Here is a 23,594-nt window from a genome sequence, read left to right on the forward strand (position 1 = left end):
AACTTTCTAATTTAACCAAACGGTTAAATTATTCTTTTAACTCAATTACTTACGTATTATTTATATCCAAATAAATAATACTAATCTATAATTATTATTTCCCGTCAATAATCTTTTAATTACTATTATCGAGATTTATTTGGCTAATTTACATTTTGGCCCTTGAACTTTTCAAAAGTTACAATTTAACCCAAAACGTATCCGCGTCCAAATTTTAAAAGGTCTCCGATTGACCCGAAACTTTTACCACATATACTATAAAACATTTCGCGGACCTTGGCGAAATAATTTCCATTTTAAGTCATAGTGGCTAAATTACCACTTTAGTCCCTGTACCTCATTTCGAGCTTTTCTTGACATTTTTCTTTTCTAATTTCAATTCCAACTTTAGAACTAAAATATAATGTTAAGTCTTTGCTATAATCTCTTTCAAAACCGATCTACTAAAACTTATTTATCTTATTTTTATCGGAAGACTTTCCGTTATCGTCACTCTGGCGACTCAAAACTGGACACGTGGTCCAATTAAATACTTAAATATTTTGGGGTATTACACCACATGACTAACGCACTATTAATTTGTTTCGCGAATGACATGGCACATTAGTTGCATTATATAATTTTGAGCAAAATTATTCTAAAACCCCTCACATTTGTCAAAGTTCACAGTTTGGTACTTCTTGTTTGAAAATCAAACGATTAGGTACCTCAGTTTTGATTTTTTAAACTTTAGAGGTCTTTTGTTAAATATAGTTACCAAATTGTTAACGGAATAAAACGTGAGGTACCAAATCGTTAAAATAATTAAAAATGAGGTAACAAATCGTTTACATGATTAAAACTGAGGTATCAAATCGTTTGAAAGTACATATCAAATTATTAACGGAACTAACAGAAGAACGTTATAGTTTAAAAAATCAAAATTGAGGTAACAAATTGTTTGATTTTCAAACAACGAGTATCAAACTCTGAATTATGACAAACGTGAGGGGTCTTAGAGTAATTTGCTATATAATTTTCCTTTCCAAAAATACATAACGATCGGGCCTTCGTCGGAGGCCCAAAGAGATCCATCGTCTACGCTTCCCAGCCTCACAGTTACTTACAGGCTCAGTGGTTAGTACAATTTTCAGGAATCCGTGACGAAAATACAAAAATCGAACGGTCATTATTATAGCTAGTTAAGCCACTCCCGCCATTTTCTTAAGAACAACACCATTAATGGCTTCACTATCTCCTCAATCTCTCCCCCTCCACTTCATTTCCTCCTCTACTTACCGTAATTATCATAATCAGGTAAATTAATAATTCTCTGTTTTTTTATAAATTTTAAAATTTTGTTTTGTTTTTCATTTATTCAACATTTATTTCGTTCGTTCAGTTCCAAACCCTAATTAATTGAGTCATTGTAGCTGATGCAAGAATAATATCAGTTGTTGCATGATTTTGTAAATGTAATTTTTTAGTTTGTTTAATTATTTTACATGTAATTTACACAGAATTTGTTGCTGCTCCAACTACAAGAATGGAAAATCAGGTCCTTCACCTCTAACAAACTTAATCGCCTCAGTTTTACACCCACATTTATGCAATTAAAGAGGAGGTAACTTATTTTTTGTACTCATCCTGATTTTTGTCTATATTTATTGATAATCTTATTTTGAGTAAAATTATAGGGTTTTAAATTCCTTGCATGTATTCGATGATGTAATTGATTGTAAAATGGTGTTATTTGGGTCTCGGATAAAACAGGAAAACTTTGATCTGTGCAGTCAGTCAAGACGCTGAGTCGTCATTCAAAAAGACTGTTGAAGTTGATAGGCTCATTGATACCCTTAGGGAGGCGAGTCCAGGTGAAGTAAGTAAAATTTCCGAATGAGGCATTCTTTTATGTTAGCTTTTGGAATTGCGTATTTGACAGCAAAAATTGCTTGCTATTTTCAATTTTTTATGGTTTGTATCAAGTTTAATTTGTTCATTTAGGGGATAATAATAATACTAATGGTTTAAGAGTAATGATAGTTTATTTGTTTTACTATAAAGTAAACTCTATGGTAGCCTCCTTATCTTGAATGCTTTAAGCAACGGAGTTTTCGACTTGCATATTAATTAGTTATCACTTATCAATCATTTGGAAATTGGATGGTTTAGTGTATAGTGTACACCTTCTTTGAATGCTTGCGAAGCCAATAGCTATAACCTAAGAATAATTTGTTATTAAATTTGCAGCTTAATGATTTATATTAAATTTTAATGAACTCATTCTTGTTGTAATCTCCCTCATTTGAACAGCTTCAAAAGCTTGTGGTCCAAAATGTCCTTGCTTTCGATGCTGGTTTCTGGATACGACTTGCAGCAAGATCTGATACCTGCAAATCAGAGGATGATAAAGCATGGTTTCAACTCGATCAATTTAATTCATTTCTTATTAATCTTTACGATGGTTACCTCTTTCTGATCCTTGCATTTGAAAGTCACTGTTCTGGTTAACATTTTTCAGAAAGACTATGAAGAATTGGCTGGATCTGTAATGAGCATTGTGCATTCTCTTGTCCACAAGACTAAAGTACCTCTCTCCCTCTCACACACAAAAGAAAAGTTATAATAGTAATAAAAATAAAAAAGAGGAAACCAAACAATTAAGTAACGCCTTATACTTTCTTGGGTTTTTCATCTTTAAAAGTTTTAGAGTTTAGTTGTTTATCTTTTCTCATTAAGCAATTTTGTGTCTATAGCAAAAGATTGAGTCAGCTACTGACGTTCTCAAGTCAGTCTTAAGACCTGCTATTGATGAAAAGGAAGAGGTTACATGGCCTCCTAGAGATCCTGAGGTTCTCAAGCTAATGGAGAAGGTAATTATGTTCTTAAATTATTTTTTCCTTTACATCTTTTTTCTTTGCTGAACCGAATAATGAACTCGCACATCTACATGTTTTCATAAACCTTCTCATATTATTTTACAATCTATTGTGATTTTAAAGTTCATATTTATCCATTTTCAGTTCCCCCGTAGTTAAATATGTAATCTGCATATTTTTTCATTCTAACTAGCTTATGTAATGCTTTATTTAGTTTAATCTTCTAGGTCAATAGAGCCTTAAGAAAGGCATAGAGAGAACCACTGAACTTACACAGAAGAGAGATGAGAAAAAAATATTATTTTGTCTTGAAAAATGAAAGAGTGAAGCTTATAAGATTGATTAGTATTTCGTACAAAAGGGCCGTTTACATCAAAATTATATTGGCTGTTGGAAAATTATCTCTTATGTTCAGCACGCCTATCGTTACCTCTTATAAGAATATAATTTCCTCAGAAAGGGCAAAAGGAAATTGGTGAAGTAGCAGGAACCGGATCGGAATATGTTGTCTTATGTATTTCTAATATTTTCAAAGAAGCATGAGGAATGCTAGTTAGAGAGAGTATGTCAAACTATATTTGAATTTTACAATTTTGCAGTCTCTAGTTGTGCTTGGGAAGAAAGAAGTAAAAACTTTTTCCCTTTTTCAATTATATCAAAAGGATCTTCCTTTTATCTTTAACCACTATTGTTTTCAGATACTTTTTTCTATTTCTTTTTCAACTATACTGGAGGTTCATACTTAGACCCTCAACCATTTGTTTCCTTATTAAAACATGGATAGAACATTACCGTTAGTATTTCTATCCAGGCAAATAGCTTCAGGGAAGAGCCCTCATGCAATTCTTTTTGCTTTATGTCTTTTAAACTAGCTACGGAGATTTACTTTTCCAATTCATTTCTATTGATTTTGTGCAACTCTGAATTATTGCCATCCTCAGGAGATTAGTCACAGGGACCAAGAAGGTCAACTAGATGAAGGATTCCTTGCAGAAGTCAGTGCACAACTACGCCAGGTGTGTATGGTTTAAAGATTTTACCGAGCATCCCATTCTTCCTTTGTAGGGTTTATAGGGGACTTTGAAAAGTTGACAGGATTGTCTATGTGGTTGGTGTAACTTGATGGAGGTGTTGCCGGTGGTGTACTCAACAATGTGCATGAATTAATTATTTGGAATTTTACATAATATTATAGTCAACTAATCAGGAAACTAGTGCTTGGAGTAATTTTTTGTTTGAATTATGAAAATGTCCTTTGTTTTTTCTTTTTAATATATTTTAAAACTTGACTAACCTTATTTTGAGCATAACTAGAGGTAAATTTTTAAAAAGTTCTAATGTGACAGAAAAAGAGGGGCATCCTTATTCTTTTAAAGTGTGTGGCTTTAGAGTCCCTGAACATGTAAAACTTTTGCAACCTCTTGAACTACTTATCTCTGAATATTAAAATCAGAACAACTCTATGAATGATGAATTGTTTAGTCGGTATTTTTTTATTTTCTTCAATATATTCATTATCTTTCTACTGTTTGCAGGCAGTAGAAGATGGGGATAAACCTGGACTTGTGGCAATGCTACAGAAGGTTTTGCAACTCTATGCTTCTGAGGTTCTCTCAAAACGTAGTTATGCAAAGAGAGGTGAAATTCTTACTGTACTTGGTAATGTATATTACTAGAATGTAGACGTGTATAAAATTGACAAAGTTTTTACATGGTCAGCATGTCAAGATCCAGCAAATGTGTGAAATCAGTTCAGTGGGCTTGATGCTTTTGTTAATTTTTATTCTGTAAAGTTTGTTTTGGGTAATGTTATTAGAAGCTGAAGTCATTTGGGAGGTTGAATAATTTTCAGCTGACCCATTATTTGGTATGACTTATCCCTATGTTTCAGTTGAGTGAATGCTTTGACTAATATCAAATTGCTCACCTGGAACCAATCTTGGCCAACAACCTTTGAGCTTTTATGAAATTAGATTAAAGTCGACATGAACGTAATAGATGCTTGAATCAAGGTCATGACGAGATAGTATGGAACTTTATCGGGCACCAGTGTTTACTGATTTATAATAGATTCTCCACTGTTGGTAAACAAAAATATTTTTGCAATACTCCTAATTATCAGAAGAACTCAGCATGTTATAGTTTTGAACAATAAAAATGAATTGTTACATGTTTATCATATTTTAATCAGTAGAGGTATGCAACATTGGTCATTTGAAGGAATGTAGTTACTAGAAGCTGAACATATTTAACAATCAATGCATAAAAACCAAATATAAGGGGCACTCTGCGAGCTTAAGTTATGAGCTGTTAGATTAAGTGGCTCGTGAATGTGGTATTGGATTCAGGACTTGGTTCAACATAATAAAGCATTATTGAATCCTTTGATTTCAGCTCCTGGTATTTGGCGAGCCTGGCTCACCCACGCATATATATTCACTGGACTTCTGTACAGATCACTAGTGGGTCTTAGCAAAGAGATTGTAACTAGCTGAAGAAACAGTAATATGTTACTATCCATCCACACATACTGTAGTATAAATTTTACATTCAAAAAGCTGGATCTATACAGCCAATCTGAACGTTAATTAGTTTGTCTATTTCATTTACAGATAACATAACTTCTCTTCCATTTATATTATAACTGCTAAATTTCTTCCGTTTTTTTCCCTTTTCTTGTTGCCTCTGCAACATGTATTGGATGCCTTGAGTAGCTGTTACTTGTTTATGGTGTAGGAGATGAAATCTTGAAGGCCGAGCAGTTTCTTGAGACGATAATCAAAGGTTTATACTATCCTTTACATTATTCTGTTTTAGCAAAGTTATTTATATTACCGAACTTGTATTTATTCTCATTGGAAAATGGAAATGCTTTTTTTTTTCTTTCTTAATTTTCTTGCATTTTATTTACTTAGCTCCCTTCGTATTTGTTAAACTTGCTGCAAACTGCTTAATTTGCATGTAAAGTCTCCTCACAAGTCTAGAATTTGATCTCAGAACATTACCTTTTCGTGTTGCAATGAATGGAAATATTTTATGTATGCAGTGAACAATAAGCTAAAAGATTATTATATTAAATTTGATGCAATGACATCTTAGATTTGGGTGAAAATGACTGGTGTTGATGCAGATTCACTCACGAAAGGGCATCAAGATCCAAAGTGCCTTTGTTATTTTATGATTATACTATATAGTTCAAGATCTGTCATAAACAGCTTAGAATTTCAGTTTGAATTTTGGGTAACTCCACGTTCCCCGTCATTCATAGACTGAGAAATGATATCAGCAGTTGTTTTATGCCATTAATTTCAAAATTAGATCAAGAGACTGCCAATATTTGTGTTTCACAAATGAGTAAGCCGAATATGTGATGGGCAGTAGTGTGTTGGTTTTGGAAATCAGGAAATGATATGGATTGTAACAGAATTGTTGTTATTATGCCTTTTGTCTCTGGTAATTAATGATGCACTTTAAACCACTTCACCTTCTAATGCTGTTAGACCTTAAGCCCTAGAAACAGGATGTTCTGGAAAAGTGCACATTCATGGTCAGGAAATTTGACCTTGTCGAGACCATTTATGACCATTTGCGATATAAGGGACGTCTCTTAACTTTGTTCTATGCTGTTTCTATTAGCATTTTAGAATCTCACCTTCCTTGCCAATTGCTGCAGCTCCTGAGGAAGAATGGAACAAGCTTTTGATTGATGGCATAACACTCGGCAAGGGAGAAATTTCTCCTGAAGAATTGTATGCTGTCATCAACAAAAGAATTGAGCGGATGTTGATCAGAACAGTAAGAAAACCTTCTGTTACATTTAAAGTTCTACTACACTTTTTGCTTAGGGGTGTGCAAAAATGGAACCAAACCGAACTGACAAATTTGGTTTGTTTTGGTTTGACATTATAAAAAGGTTGAGTTTTTTCAGTTATGTTGACTTTGGAGGCAGAAAAGATAATTTGTAACTGCAGTTGGGTTAGAATTTGAAAGGAAAAAAAGAATAATTTGTAACCGAATGTACACTCCTACGACCTAGCACACACATGAATAAACGAGGCACGCAACCCTTTATGTCGATATTCTGCATTTTCATTTAATCTTTTTTTCTCTTCAGGAGGGAGGTTCTTACGAGCAGCGCGTTCTTAGCGAATATCTTAATGGTATCCAATCAAGAGCAGAGCAGATTGTCCAAGTTCTTGAGGGAAAATTATAATATCAACCAGTTTGAAATCATATTTCACAAGGTATTGAATGCACATATTCCGAAAGAAGTTTCTATATGAATCAGAGAAAGACGAAGAATTCGAGAGGCAAGATGTTATACATTCTGTGCCGTGTTGCTGTATTCATAATGTGGTAATTATATCTTCTTCAGGTTGAGAATAAATGCAGGTTTTTCTTCTGTAACTTTATGTTAAGAACACATTATTTAGCTCATAAAAGGCAAAATTTAAAAGTACATTAATTGGGGCTTTAAGTTGGTAGAAATGATCAGGCAGTAATACACTCTATACAAGTGACATAATGTATTCATTACCGAAAATATGAAAGTAAGATTTATTTTGTAAAAATAAAATAAAATAATTACTGAAATTGTAAAATCTAATTTACTATGAATAATTGTTGAACAAATAATTATATAGATATTATCTTTTACATTATTTCTATATAAAGACAAATATTATGAATAATATTTATGTAAGAATTTATCCGAATGACGAAACATTGGCTGAAATCAACATGACCTGTGGTTGAAATCAAGGTAAGAAGTTTTTGCGAAATTCCGGCTGAAAAATCAGACTCTACAAATTTACAATTTGCTCAATTTATCCTTGAGGAAGTTCCAACACATATTGATCATCAAGCCAATTCAATAACATATTTACTAAATAATTTTTTAGCAAAGGGTTATGGTCCTTATATTTATGATTCGGATCAAATAATTCATTTTCAATCATTTCAATTTATCAAGGATAATATTTTTTATTTTTAGGTCAATTAAGAATAAAATTAAATCATATCGGTGCTTAAATTTGCTCTATGTTGTATATATTTTTTATTTTTTGATAATTGGGGGAGGGGGAGCGCTTGTGGGAGGAATTGAACCCACAAGCTTAGCAGTTTTCTGCTGAGCGCTTATACCATTTGAGCTACAGCTCGTTAGTGTATAGATTTATTTTTAATTTATCTAAAAATGAAAAATATTATCTTATCTTAATTGATTAAAATGTCTGAAGATGGATTATTCAATTCGAAGTTATAAGTTTAAGGACATATTTATTAAATTAATTTTAATTGAGAAAACAGATCCATCACTCTTCTTTGACTATATTTTTAAATTTTTTTACTGTGAAATGTCGTAAGCTTTTTGGTCCATTTTTGCTTGACATTTAAGTCTCTCTACTTCCATAAAAGAATAATCAAACTGTAAAAATAAATGACTCATCCCCAACAAATCACAACCACCAAGTTCCAATCCAACGGCCATACATCTACAAAATAACACCATTTTAACAGACAAAATAATACTTAAAATTCCCAAATCTACCCTCTTAAATTTTTAAAAATTCTACTAAGTACGAATCCTCAAATTAACATTTCATTTTTTTGACACTTATCGACGCACAGATCTAAAATCGAAAGAAACAACTCAAAACCCCTCTCTGATCTAAATCTTCCTCATTTCTTCTCTTTTATGCACATAAAACGCGCCGTTCCGTTACTTTTTTGTATGCGATTCAGTTCCTCTTCTTGATCAGATCAGATCTCAGGTAATTAAAAAACTCCAATTTTTTCTCTGTTTTTTGTGGATCCTGGATTATGCATTAAACGCACCGTTTTTGTTGTTACAACACGTTTTTGTAGTTATAAATTGGTTTTGTATTGTGATTTTTGATTTTGATTAAGCTGTGCTGGTTCAGATTTTGATTGAATAGAGAGTGAAGAAAAAATGTTGACGAAATTTGAAACGAAGAGTAATAGAGTGAAAGGACTGAGTTTCCACAGTAAGAGACCGTGGATCCTTGCGAGTCTTCACAGCGGTGTGATCCAACTATGGGATTATCGTATGGGAACTCTCATTGATCGATTTGATGAGCATGACGGTCCGGTTCGCGGCGTCCATTTTCACAAATCCCAGCCTCTCTTTGTCTCTGGAGGTAATTTAAGTTTTATTATAATTGCATTTTTCTTTTATTAATATGTTAATATTGAGTTGATTCGTGTTACGATTTATTGTTGTAGGATTTGTTAGTTGTGGATTCACATTGCGTAGTAGAATTAAGTAATTGTCTATTAGATCTAGGCGATTCGTATTGTTTGAATTTTTTTGGTGCAAATTTTAGCTTTAACTGAGGTTTTTTTGTTTCTTTCCATTTGAGCTCTTACAGTTACGGAGAGTCTGTTTTCCCAGTTGTCGTATGTAATTTGGATCTACTGTGACGAAATTAATGGAATCTTGGAAGTACTGTTGGGGATAATATTAATAACTAAAACAAGATATCATGCTGTAAATTGGGGTGATAGTGTAGTTACTTTGATGTGATTAGAAGGAAAAATTTAATTTCTGCAACTTGATTCCAGTGCTTGCCACTAAATACTACAGTTATGTGATTATGTCTTTCTTTTTCTTGATAGTCTCGTGGTTCAGTTGAAGGACCTTGTTTTCTAACTCACATATGCATTGTTGTTCTGCTGCTTTGAACCGTCTTTTGGAATTTTTTTGGAAAAACAATGTAGCTTATATTGAAATTCGAGTTTGCAATTTCAGTCAATTGTTACTTTGTATTTCAAAATTTTGCACGTGAAAATATTGAAATACCTCAAAGATTGATAAGTCAAATTTCAGATTGTTGTGAATAAGAAACTTTTTTCTTATGGATGGTACATTTTTTTTTTAGTAACTGGTGGCCTTTTGCAGGTGATGATTACAAGATTAAAGTATGGAACTACAAGATGCATAGGTGTCTATTTACACTTCTTGGACATCTTGATTACATCCGTACTGTGCAGTTTCACCATGAGTATCCATGGATTGTGAGTGCAAGTGACGATCAGACCATCCGTATTTGGAACTGGCAGTCGCGTACATGCATATCTGTGTTGACTGGTCACAATCATTATGTCATGTGTGCTTCATTCCATCTTAAAGAGGATCTTGTTGTTTCTGCCTCTCTAGATCAGACTGTTCGTGTGTGGGATATTGGTGCACTGAGAAAGAAAACAGTTTCCCCAGCTGATGACATTCTGCGGTTGAGTCAGATGAATGCTGATCTATTTGGTGGGGTTGATGCCGTTGTTAAGTATGTCTTGGAAGGCCATGATCGAGGAGTCAACTGGGCATCATTTCACCCCAATCTTCCCTTGATTGTCTCAGGAGCAGATGATCGTCAAGTGAAATTGTGGCGCATGAATGGTTAGTTGGCAAAGACATAACATGCATCCCTTAACTCCCTTTTTAGTTTTACCATTTGATATTAACTGATTATTTAGCAATTCGTATACATAGCTTTCATGTATCGTCTGTTTTAGGCTTCTTGAAACTCTAGTTGCATTTATATATGAGACCTCAATTGATGCCTCCATAAATCCATTTTTTAAAGTCATATTTTGAATTCAGGTAAATTTGTTAACTGAATTGTCTGGTTTGATTTCAGATACAAAGGCTTGGGAAGTGGACACATTGAGAGGACACATGAATAATGTATCATGTGTTATGTTTCATGCCAAGCAGGATATCATTGTTTCAAATTCAGAGGATAAGAGCATCCGTGTCTGGGATGTAACTAAACGAACTGGAGTTCAAACTTTTCGCCGAGAGCATGACCGGTTTTGGATCCTTGCATCACACCCTGAGATGAATCTTCTTGCTGCAGGTCATGATAGTGGTATGATCGTCTTTAAGTTAGAGAGAGAAAGGCCTGCTTTTGCAGTGAGTGGTGACTCTTTGTTCTATGCCAAAGATCGCTTTTTGCGGTTTTATGAGTTTTCAACTCAAAAAGATACTCAGGTGATTCCTATTAGGAGACCTGGTACCACTAGTCTGAATCAAAGCCCAAGAACACTGTCTTATAGTCCTACTGAGAATGCTGTTCTTATATGCTCAGATGTGGATGGTGGAACTTATGAGTTGTATATCATACCAAAAGACAGCATTGGTAGGGGTGATACTGTGCAAGAGGCAAAGAGGGGTGCTGGAGGATCAGCTGTATTTGTGGCTCGAAATCGATTTGCGGTTCTTGAAAAAAGCAGCAACCAAGTCTTAGTCAAAAACCTGAAGAATGAAGTTGTTAAGAAGAGCGGTCTTCCCATTGCTACTGATGCAATATTCTATGCTGGTACTGGTAACTTGCTTTGCAGGGCAGAGGACAGGGTAGTCATATTTGATCTCCAGCAAAGAATAGTTCTTGGGGATCTTCAAACACCATTTATTAAGTATGTCATTTGGTCTAATGATATGGAAAATGTTGCCTTGCTCAGTAAACATGCCATCATCATTGCTAGCAAGAAGCTTGTGCACCAGTGCACTCTCCATGAGACAATCCGTGTAAAAAGTGGAGCTTGGGATGATAATGGTGTTTTCATATATACCACTTTAAATCACATAAAGTACTGCTTACCCAATGGTGATAGTGGCATAATCAGAACTCTTGATGTACCTATTTACATTACCAAGGTATCTGGAAATACCATATTCTGCTTGGATCGGGATGGGAAGAGCAGAAATATTGACATTGATGCTACAGAATACGTATTCAAACTTTCTCTTTTGCGGAAGAAGTATGACCATGTCATGAGCATGATTAGGAACTCCCAGCTTTGTGGGCAAGCGATGATTGCTTATTTGCAGCAAAAGGGTTTTCCTGAAGTTGCTTTGCATTTTGTGAAGGATGAGAGAACTCGATTTAATTTGGCTCTAGAAAGTGGAAATATTCAGATTGCTGTTGCTTCAGCAAAGGAAATTGATGAGAAAGATCACTGGTATAGGTTGGGGGTGGAAGCTCTTCGCCAAGGTAATGCGGCTATTGTTGAATATGCCTACCAGAGGACCAAAAACTTTGAGAGGTTATCTTTCCTCTATCTCATGACTGGAAATTTAGAAAAGCTTTCAAAAATGCTGAAAATTGCTGAAGTTAAGAATGATGTCATGGGCCAGTTTCATAATGCCCTCTATTTGGGTGATATACAAGAACGTGTCAAGATCTTGGAGAATTCTGGTCATTTGCCGCTTGCTTATATTACGGCTAAAGTCCATGGACTAGGGGATGTTGCTGAACGTCTAGCTGCTGATTTAGGAGATAATGTTCCATCTTTGCCTGAGGGTAAGGTGCCCTCTCTTCTGATACCTCCGGCTCCTGTGATGTGCGGCGGTGATTGGCCACTTCTAAGAGTCATGAGAGGCATATTTCAAGGTGGATTGGACGAAATGGGTAAAGGTGCTGTTGATGAGGATGAGGATGCAGCTGAAGGTGATTGGGGCGGCGATCTAGATATGGATGATGTAGATGGCTTACAAAATGGAGATATTGCAGAAATTTTGGAGGATGGGGAAGAGGCTGATGAAAATGGCGAGGGAGGATGGGACCTTGAAGACTTGGAGCTCCCCCCTGAGGCAGACACACCGAGGGCTTCTGTTAGTGCTCGTTCATCCGTTTTTGTAGCCCCAACTCCTGGAATGCCTGTCAGCCAAATTTGGACCCAGAGATCATCACTTGCTGCTGAACATGCTGCAGCTGGCAATTTCGATACTGCCATGCGATTGCTCAACAGGCAATTAGGGATCCGGAATTTTGCTCCATTGAAATCCATGTTTCTTGATCTTCATTCAGGTAGCCACACTTATCTGCGTGCATTTTCATCAACTCCAGTGATATCTCTGGCTATTGAACGAGGATGGTCCGAATCTTCTAGCCCTAACGTAAGGGGTCCTCCAGCTCTGGTATTCAATTTCGCTCAGTTGGACGAGAAGCTGAGGGCTGGATACAGAGCCACAACAGCTGGGAAATTCAGCGACGCACTTCGACTGTTTCTGAGCATACTTCATACAATTCCTTTAATTGTTGTCGAGTCAAGGAGGGAAGTTGATGAAGTCAAAGAGTTGATTATTATAGTCAAAGAATATGTTCTGGGTCTGAAGACGGAGCTTAAAAGGAGGGAAATGAAAGACAATCCAGTTCGTCAACAGGAGCTAGCAGCCTATTTCACTCACTGCAACCTTCAATTGCCTCATTTAAGGCTCGCCCTGCAAAATGCAATGACTGTTTGCTACAAGGCAAAGAATCTTGCTACTGCAGGTAACTTTGCAAGGCGGCTATTAGAGACGAACCCGACAATTGAGAGCCAGGCTAAGATGGCCAGACAAGTGCTGGTGGCTGCAGAAAGAAATATGACAGATGCTTCTGAGCTAAACTATGATTTCAGAAACCCATTTGTGACATGTGGTGCAACATACGTTCCGATTTACCGAGGACAAAAGGACGTTACTTGCCCTTATTGTAGTTCACGATTTGTACCAAGCCAGGAAGGACAGTTATGTTCCGTTTGTGAACTCGCTGTTGTTGGTGCAGATGCTTCTGGGTTACTCTGTTCTCCTACCCAGATACGATGAGCAGATACGAGACCGAGAGGTTTTTTCAATTATTTTTCAGCTCGTCTTATCGACAGCGGAAGTTGGTCGGCTTATCTTGATTGATTGTTTTCTATCTGCAGGAGAAAAGAAAAGGTACGAGCTATAGTAAGAAGAGTTAAATTGCCCTGTGAATTTGTTCGTGCTATATTTTTTTTTGCTAAATCATATCCTTTTACCCCTTTTTACTTAGTTGATAATGATTTTGGATGTAATAAACTACTTGAGAATTTTGACTTGGGCTTATTCTTGTTAGCTGTTTATAGGCAAGGGGGCTCTTGTTGTTATATTAGATAATCTTTATAGGCACGACAAATTACATACCAGTTGTATGGCAAATTTGCTTATTTGTGACGATTTTGGGTTTCAATTGGTTGTAGTTTTTCTAGTTTGTTTGTATCCAGCGATTTTATTAAATCATCACCTTTCATATTGGTACAAATGAGATGCCTTGGGTTTGTCGTAAATGAATTGATGTCCTGTGATAAAAGTGCAGAAGAACTTGCCACACTGGCAAAAATTCTCTTCATTAACATGGGAGATATTTTGAAATCCCCGAGGATCGAATGTCATATTCGTTAGTGACGGAAGTCTTTTTACGTGATATAAATGTATAATCTCGCAATTGTGATCATTGATTTCAACAAAGGTTCATTTTATTCTGCCAACTTGTTATAAAAGATAAAAAGATTTCCAACTTCCAAGTTTGTCTTAACAAAATTGTCAACATTTTGTCAATTTTAGATCAGTTTATATCCTAATTTTGAATCAACTAGTCAATTTTGGGATGCAAACTATGACGAGCTGTGGATTTTCTTGTCATAAAATGTAAATCTGGACACTGAAGATTTTCTGTGCTTAGATGAAGGAATAAATAGTTCATTAATTAAGTGGCAAGTATATAAGTTAATTAGACATAAAAAGATTATGAATTTATTAAATATTATGCATTTGGAAGATCTGCTATAGAATTCTTGCAGCATGTAGTATCAAAAACCACATTTCTTGTATTTTGTAACTTTTTTGTAATTTTAGTTTCTAATAATTGTCACTATTTTTAGCAACTAAAAATTTCCCCATGAGTATTAAGGTAGCCAATATTGTCAATCATGAAGACTAATGCTTAATTCTACCTTGATGAAATGGTAATTTGACCACCTTTTAGATTTTTCTCTCTTTTAGACTAATACTTCTCTTATTCTAATTTCATTATATTTTTTTGAATATTACGTATTAATTAAAAAATAATTTTAAAGTATTTTTAGTTTAAATTTCTTTATTGATCAATATCTTCTGCTATATGTTTTTTGTTATAAATATTAATGTCATAAGAGGATCATATGAATATAAATTATACTTTATTTATTGAAATTTGTTAAACAATGTGCATGTATAATTTTTTCAATTAGATTGAAATAAAATGATATTATATCATATAGTGTAAAATTAAATGTTTGCATTTCTCAATAATGTATTTCTCACTTTATTTGTTTATTTATAGTAACTTATAAGTATATCCTGTATTAGATTTTTGATATAATTTATTAATTTGTACAAGTGACTTTTTATATGAAAATTATTGTGTTTAAATAATTTTGTATGTGTATTGGTTTTATATTTATGATATTTAATAAAAAAATATGTTTATATTATATATTATAACATGGTAAATTTATGATATTTTACCCAACATTTAACTATTTTTTTGCTTCCCCGTTAAGGTAGGTAGCAATTGTTTGGCTCAACTTGAATCAAAAGCTAACCAACGTCAAAATATAACTTTAGGGAACATCCAATTTAACTCAGTTAGCTCTTTCCATTGCTAAATTCATTTTATTTTCGCTTTCTTTTTCACTACAAATTGTGATTTATTTATACTTAAATAAAAAAAATTGAATAATGTGTTTTCTCTATTTTAATTTAAATTTACACTAATTAATTAATGTCTAGTCTAATTAATAATTTTAATTTTAATTTTTTATCTTCTTTAATTAATGCCTTTTAAAAAGAAATTTATTTTAAAATATGTAATATATTTAACATTCTATAAGAACAAAGATATAAAATTATTAATTATTGAAATAATGTGTAAAATTCTTTTCAATTAGATCCAGAAAAAGGGGAGCTATATTTTATTCTTGCTGAAGAAGTTTAGTGTAACGTAGACACTTTTTGTTTAAAAGTCTGCCCACGTGTCGGAACCCAATTGGTAAAAATACGTGGACCGATGAAAAGAGATAGTAAAGCCCATGAGACAGTACGTGTAAATCCCACACCAAACAAAAATAATATAAATAAATCGAAATGATAATACTTCATCAGAGTTTCACTCACGACAAAAAACTTCAAAATACACAACAACACGAAACACAGAAGAAAAAAAAATCAAATCTCAATGGCAAAGGCAACGATCACCATGGAATCACTATCTCAACAACAGGGTGAAGATCTTCATTTCCTCGACGACAATCAAGAAACTGATCACTGGGAATTTATCAACCAATCCGACGCTGATTCTGATACTGAATCTTTACTCAGTATTGAAAATGGGTTCGTTTCTTGGCGAATTCTAACACCGGATTCAGATTCACCCATTACCCACCAAGAAATCGAAACCCTAGAGCCAATTATTCAAGAACAGGATTATCCGGTTGAGGCGTTGATTTTAATTGATGATAATCACGAGGAAGATCATGATCTTGATCATGATCATGATGATGATGACGAGGAAGAGGGCGGTTATGGGTTGGACGATGAACTGGTGCCGTGGGATGTGTGTGAGAAATTAGGGCGGCAGAGGATGAGAAAATTGGGGAAAAGGGGGTTTGCTAAAATGGGGAATTCGAAGAGGAATGCGCTTCTTCATGTGAAACCTGGGGCTGTTTTTGGGAAGCATGGATGGGGAATTAAGGCTTGAATTTTGAAGGTAAAATTTGAATTTGGGGGAAATTTTATTTGATCTTTAAAAAATGGATGTTTATGTCCATTTTAAAAGATTTTATATTTGTTTTTAAGTGGCTGATTAATTAGATGATGTGATGTGATGTAAGTATGTGGAATTTTAACTAGGGGTAGTTAATTTTTTAGATTGTGATGATGGAATTGTGGTGTTATGGATGTTAATTGGCTTATTAATGTTCATTTATAATTGTATATGATCTTTGTTTTTATGTGTTTTTGTTTCTGTGTGTTGGATTAACTGTTGATTAGTGGTTTATTTGTATGTATTGTGAATTTGAAACCTTTTTAATTGAGGAGTTTGTGAAGATATCGACCTAATTTTTTTTTTGGAGTTGATTGAATAATAAATCTAGGAAATGGGTCTAATTTGTAATAATTTTGAGGAAAAGATGGATCTTAGTGTCCATATGTGCACTGTTTACTGTTCACCATTTAGTAACAATGGTGTTTACGATTGGAATTACTAATTAAAAAAAGGGGATTAGGCGGGATGGATTAACTCAAGCGGTAAAATCGTCTCATCCAAATAGATCTCGAGTACAAGTTAATTGAAGCGAGGTGAAATCCTTTAATCCTCTTAAAAAAAAGGATTAACGACCAAACAAAAACAAACGCTTTGTGAGAACATCAATTATATTTAAACTTGTTAATTATAGCCATTTTTGTTTCAACCGTAGCCAATTTAAATAAAATTAATCAATTAGCTAATAAGTTTGGACAAAGCTCGCTAACTGTTTAGATTTATTTGGCCATTAATCCTAAGAAGGATGAGAGAAAGTGGGAATTATATGTTTATTCGTTTCAAACCAGTGAAATTGTATGCATTTCTTTAGTTTTCAAGCGTATTGGAGGTTTAGTGCAGTGTGAAATTTAAGTGATGGTATCTTTAAATAGTGGTCCTGATCAATGATCATGAAATGAAAAATATTAATTTCATTTTTTAGTTCATCCAATTTTGCAATTTTATGGAGGCAGGCTGGGTTACAAAAGAATAACTTAATTCTTTTATAGCAGTTCATTTCTAACTTGAAATGATATTCGCACGACGGGCTATTAGTTCATTGGTAGAGCGCGCTCCTGATAATTGAGTCGTTGTTTGCCTCTTGTTGAGGACATCTCTTTCAGAGAGTGGGCCTAAGTATCAGTCTAGGCCTGCCTAATTCAGCTCATTTAAATCGGTTTGGACAATTAGTTGTACTACCAAATTCGATCCAAGCTATAGTCTGAATTCGTATTAAATCTGCTTTTTTCTTTTTAAAATTAAATTCTCACGTACATCTAAACAATAAATGAATCTAGATTAAATTAATTTTTGCATATAAATGAATTTGGTCTGGTTGGATCCGGCCCATGATCATATCTGGTTTGATCCGGCCCATGATCATATCTGGTTTGATCCGGCCCATGGTTAAGTCTAAGTGTGTGTGAGACAGTGAGTGTTGCCATCTTATCTTGCTCAACTGCGGAGTGACAGACTAGGGGCTCTGTGGATGACTGACGGCGTTAGAGTTGTAGCTTTGTCAGATAGCACATTTAGGAATAGTATGTGGAATTGTAGATGTTATATCAAACAGCGGTTGCTCAGATTTGTTACCGGAAAACATTGAAAGATAAGATGATTTCAATTTGGATAAAGAGAAACCTGTAACCAGAAAATAGAAAGACTGAATATTCTAATTACCTTATTTTTCTAAGACTTCGTCTCCGGAAAATACTCTTATTTTTTCTATTTTTTTAGCTTATATTTTAAATTTTTAAAATTGTCGATATAATTATATTTTTACATTTTTAATTTCAATTGTACTTATTTTTTTAGAGGTATTGGCAAAATAAATACTGACGTTTCATTTTTTTTAGCGATTTAAGCCTAATATTTAAAACGTTACAAAACAAATCGCAATCTTTTCAATTTTTGCATTTTGTAGTCTCATTCCAAAATTCGGTCATTTTTTCATCTTTTTTAGGCTATAGAGTGTAAAAATACGAAAAGTTGGGATTTTATTTGCAAAATTTTAAAGTGTTGAAATTTAATATGTCAATAATATGATTGCCACATATGCAAATAATGGCTGAATAACAGTTTGGGCTACAAAATGCAAAAATTGGAAAAATTAGGGTTTGTTTGGTAACGTTTTAAACGTTTAGCATAAATCGTAAAAATAGTGAAGTGTTAGGATTTGTTTTGTCAATACTTTTTTTTAAAAGTATATTTTTTCACTTCAAAAAAATTCAAATATATTCTTTATATTTGACTAATAGCCTCAAGTTTTAGTATTTTTAGAATAATTAGAATTTATTTAGATTACATGTCAAATATGGAGGACAAAGTTGAAAATTTTTATAATGAAAAAACTCTAATTCTAAAGAAAAAGGGATTTGAAATATAAACAAAAAATTGAAAAATATGGAATATTTGTGGATGATTAGACCTTTTTCTAAAAATGTTATTTATAATGTTTAAATAATTTTTAAAAATAAACATTTTTTTTTATATAATTGGGAAGGGGGGAGCGCTTGTGGGAGAAATCGAACCCACGACCTAGCAATTTGCTGCCTAGCGCTTATACCATTTGAGCTAAAGTTCATTGGTTTAAAACTAAACATATTTAGTACATTTTCTCCTTTTTATTTTCTTTTTCTATCTATCTCGTATTAATAGTATTCTTTTATTATCAATGAAATACTCATTGTTGTAAAACAAAATTGCTACATTCTCCTATAAGAGACTATATATTATAGGGAGCAAATTTGTACTATGGTCAAAAGCATTTTAAAGCAGCATCAGTTCAAATTGAGATAAATGTCCTTCAACTATAAATCATGCACCCATAGACCTACACCATCTATAATGTCCACGCTTTTTTTAAAAAAGAAATGTTGTTTAATTTAATATTTTCGTAAGAAAAAATAACCTAATTTTAATTGTAATTCTATTTATAATTATTAGTTAATTAAATGTCAGGGAAATAAAATATTTATAAATTAAAGTTTGTGTAGTAAGTATCATGATCATGTTAAACCATAGGGATTATAGTATAATTAGTGCATAATAATATCAAATGTTGCTTTTGAATCATTTAACACATAGTGAAATATCTAAGAAAAATTAACCGGAAAAAAGAGACACTAATAAATACTAGTAGTAATTTTTACTTAGCACCGGTAGATAATGGGAATTGTATAGTTATATAAAAATAAATTAAGAGAAGTTTATAAAATATCTTAAGTTATATGATTGGATCCATAAATAAAATACGAGTCTGGACTAAGTAAGGTTTTATGACATATTTTTTTAGTACATTATCGAATTATTCCTTTGAAAACTTGGTACCTTTGTCACCCAAAAAATGGCTTTAAGCTAGCTAGTGACGTTCCCATTATTTTTAGGAGAAAATGACACGTCGTTTTTAACCCAAAAAGAATCAAAAAACTATAATATCATACTTATTATTTTTTATCATACTTAATCCATATATAATTTGTAAATGTACATATAATACTCTTATTAGTAGACTGCAGGTCTACTTGGATTCTTGTTTGAATAAAAAAAAATATTTTTCAGTTTCATTTTTCATTTCCTAAAACTGTTTTAGTTTACTATCTAAACGTATCTAATCTAATTTATTTTTTAAATAATATTTTTTAAAATTCAAAGAAATGAATAAAAAAATAAAAAATACTTTTCTCAACTACAATGTCAAATATACTCTATAATATGAGAGATAATTTCTGTTTTCGTTTAATTTTCATTAGGAGATTTTAATTAATCAAATCGGTCAAATACAAAATAATATGTATATTACTCATTAGGTCATTAATTGAAAGACAACTCAAATATTTTTGGATATTCACTTTTATACAAATTAGTAAATTTTTAATATGATTTAGTACAGACTAAAATCACATAAATAAAATTTATAATTTAAACATAATAGATGTATATATTAAGATAAATCCATAAAAGAATTCCACCCACACACAATAATTCCCTATCATTTCATGTAGCTAGAAAAAGCCAATTTATATGGTCAATTTGCAGTATACACATGGGCTCACGAAGTACGTTACTGTTGACCATAAATCAAAATATAGATATAGACTATAGTCGTACACCTCTTGTAGTTGTACAATATCATTTCATTTGAAAATGTAATATATCAATTACGGCAAACAAAAATGTAAATCAAATTATCCAAGTATTAACACTAAAAAATGATGAGAATTTTTCCTTTTTGTTTATTTGATCATGAGGTGTCCTGAACGGGTTCCAACTATGAAACAACACCTTTAAGCCTTTCACATTCAGACTAATCCCTCTCTCGAGCTGGGTAGGTCCCTTACGGGAGGCAAACCTCTGGCCCCAAGTTTTAAACGGCTGCATACATGAGTACGGTTCGAACCCGCGACCACACTTATGTTGAATTAAAAAAATGTTGCAAACTATGAAAATTTGGTTGTATTATCTATCGTTTTATGAGAATTTATGAAAATTTCAAATTGGTATTCCTCTATTTTGATAATAATAATTTATAAATTTTTAGTGGAGAAAGTGTTTATATATTCTTCTTACTTTATACAGATTTATAACTAATTAAATTATATTATCCATACAATAAATTCATGAAAATTTATACAATATGGAATAAAGGTAAAGTGATTTCATTTAGGTTTAATATTAAAATAAATTCAAATGTTTACAGGTTGTTGCAATTTTATATAAAAAAATTAATTTTTGTACGTTACAATATTAGCTAACTTTTTCCCAATTAATTTAATTGTTCCATGTTTTTAATTGAATTTTTCAATATTTAACTTCTATTTTTTTAAATCAAAACAACGTTAAAATTTAATTAGAACTTTTCTAACTTTTTCGATGATTAAAGCAATAAAAATGAATTTGAAGCTAAAAAGGACTAGACAAGTCAAACGAATATGTACTATATTAATCAGGTGTTGAGGAAATTAAATTGAATGAAAAAATAGCTAAAATTATAACAAAATATTGAAATTAGGCTATTATAATAAAAGTTGATTTTTTTGGAAAAACATTGCAACAACGCACAAAGATTTGGTTTTAATTTACCATTATCCCTTTGATTTATCCATAACTATGACTAAATTAATAGAAATATCTTTAAATAATAATTTTGACTATCCGATATGTTAACTTTGCGAGTTTTACTATTATATCTATATATGTAAGAAGCGAATAAAATAAGAGTTTATATGATAAAATTAAGATACAATTTACTATCTTAAGTTATTTAATTTATGATAGATTAGTTCAAATTTGACAAAATTTTCTCAAACAATCTAATATCTCAATAATATCATATTATCTTTATAAAATCAAATAGCTAATTTCTTAAAATTTTATAACCTTTTTTTTTTATCAAATTATGGACTAATTTATGATAAAAGTTATTTTTATATATTTATGTTAATGTGGTCATAATTAAGTACACTAATTAAATTATTTTGTCTAATAATCTTTATGTTAATCTCCAACTCTCAAGCTCCTTATGTAGCTTCTATGGCCGCTATATAAATTCTGTCGAAGCATTAAGCTAAAAAATCTCATGAATCATGATTACAAACTCAAGAACTGAAAACCCACCACCAAACCCAAAAATCAAACCTAAATCATCGCACCAATCCCATCACCACTAGCTTGTACCAGTACCACCACCATCAGCAGCAACTGTACATCAAAAACCAGCACAAAAAATGAGACAAGATGAGTTCATGTAATAATAATAATGATGATGATGATGAGACAAGGCAGCTCAAGATGTGAAGACTGTGGAAATCAAGCCAAAAAAGATTGCATTCATATGAGATGCAGAACTTGCTGCAAATCTAAAGGTTTTCAGTGCCGAACACACGTTAAAAGTACTTGGGTTCCGGCTTTTACACGGCGACAAAGATCTTCTTCTTCTGTTTCTATTCAACCACAGTACCACCTTCTTCAAGATCATCAACTACAAAACCCTAAAAGATTCAGACAAAATCCTTCTACAGGTAGTTCTATAGATCTATCTATATATTCTACTGTATAGTAATTAACCCTAGCTACCAGCTTTAGTTTCTTTATCTTTTTACTGCTCAGCTGTAACATCTCGTAATTAATTGATTGATTCTCGAAGTTACTAAACTATCATATTAATTTATTTTGGTGATTAATCTTTCATGTATTTTATTTAGATGTTATCAACTTTAATTTTATCTCAACGGGAAATTGTCAGATAAGAGTGCATACGCAACAATCGATTCTTGTCTAGTTCTACTGATTTATGCATATATGACAAGTTTTCATTCATAGCCTAATAAAAACCATTGTCGCTTATGCATTTTTGCCTGAAAATCTCATATTGATATAAAATTAAAGTATAATATTATCTAATAAATTAAATTAAGTTTGGTCGCTAAATAAAATAAGAAGATAGTTTAGTAACTCCGGAATCAATTAATTACTCCGTGACATCTACAAAAGGTTTGATTCTTTCGCTCATATTCTTTTCTTGAAGCTGAATAATCATCTTTTTAGGGAAATTTCCTGCTCAAGTGAACTCCATAGCTACATTTCGTTGCTTTAAAGTGAGCTCAATAGACGAAGGAGACGACCAGATTGCGTATCAGACAAGTGTGAGCATTGGAGGCCATGTTTTTAAGGGTATCCTTTATGATCAAGGTCCTGAAAGGTCCTCCAGTTTGCAGTTTCAAGATCAAGAACCTAACAATAATAATGCTGGGGCTGGGGCTGGGGGCGGTGCCCTAACAACTGGTTATAATAGTACTAGTTTAGGACATTTAGCGTCAACATCTTCAGTTGCTGCTGCAGATTCAGCTCCTCCTTCTTATCTTTTTCCCCTTAATGCTTTCATGTCTGGTACGCAACTTTTCTTGCACCCTAAATCTTAGGGCAAAAATAAATTATAACTTAAAAAAAAAACAGATGTTTTGTTCAATAACATATAATATTACCCCTTTATCATCATTATAACATTTGCTATTGTGTGTTTATGTTATTGGTGGCAACTTATAAACTAGAAGAAATATAAAGTAAGAAGGTTTCATACTATATTTTTTATAATTTAATGTCTAGTTATAAATATGATCTTGTCTTTGATATGAAAATTGATTATTAACTG

At 32.6% G+C, this 23,594-nt stretch overlaps 3 protein-coding genes across 4 annotated transcripts; all 3 read left to right on the forward strand.

The window, feature by feature from the left end:
- Positions 1–1,093: 1,093 nt before the first annotated feature.
- Positions 1,094–7,317, forward strand: LOC126683185 (uncharacterized). 2 transcript variants are annotated; one of them, XM_050379025.2, is made up of 11 exons: positions 1,096–1,296; positions 1,500–1,603; positions 1,753–1,858; positions 2,293–2,391; positions 2,501–2,566; positions 2,736–2,852; positions 3,800–3,874; positions 4,394–4,496; positions 5,595–5,642; positions 6,532–6,653; positions 6,973–7,317. In XM_050379025.2, exons 1-11 carry the CDS (start codon positions 1,222–1,224, stop codon positions 7,069–7,071), a joined length of 1,014 nt encoding a protein of 337 aa, XP_050234982.1. In that variant the 5' UTR covers positions 1,096–1,221; the 3' UTR covers positions 7,072–7,317. The 2 variants fall into 2 exon arrangements, with proteins under 2 accessions (XP_055961969.1, XP_050234982.1); XM_056105994.1 differs by lacking the exon at positions 3,800–3,874 and having other exon boundaries at positions 1,094–1,296.
- A 1,029-nt stretch (positions 7,318–8,346) lies between these two features.
- Positions 8,347–13,924, forward strand: LOC126680145 (coatomer subunit alpha-2). The gene is made up of 5 exons (XM_050375204.2): positions 8,347–8,629; positions 8,780–9,016; positions 9,778–10,272; positions 10,514–13,483; positions 13,566–13,924. The coding sequence occupies exons 2-4, from the start codon at positions 8,809–8,811 to the stop codon at positions 13,462–13,464; spliced, it is 3,654 nt and encodes a 1,217-aa protein (XP_050231161.1). The 5' UTR covers positions 8,347–8,629; positions 8,780–8,808; the 3' UTR covers positions 13,465–13,483; positions 13,566–13,924.
- An 8,050-nt stretch (positions 13,925–21,974) lies between these two features.
- Positions 21,975–23,521, forward strand: LOC126682472 (protein SHI RELATED SEQUENCE 1). Its single transcript, XM_050378185.2, has 2 exons — positions 21,975–22,464; positions 22,991–23,521. The coding sequence occupies exons 1-2, from the start codon at positions 22,203–22,205 to the stop codon at positions 23,362–23,364; spliced, it is 636 nt and encodes a 211-aa protein (XP_050234142.1). The 5' UTR covers positions 21,975–22,202; the 3' UTR covers positions 23,365–23,521.
- Positions 23,522–23,594: the final 73 nt, after the last annotated feature.

The sequence above is a fragment of the Mercurialis annua genome, linkage group LG5, assembly GCF_937616625.2.
Source record: "Mercurialis annua linkage group LG5, ddMerAnnu1.2, whole genome shotgun sequence".
Classification (NCBI taxonomy): Eukaryota; Viridiplantae; Streptophyta; class Magnoliopsida; order Malpighiales; family Euphorbiaceae; genus Mercurialis; species Mercurialis annua.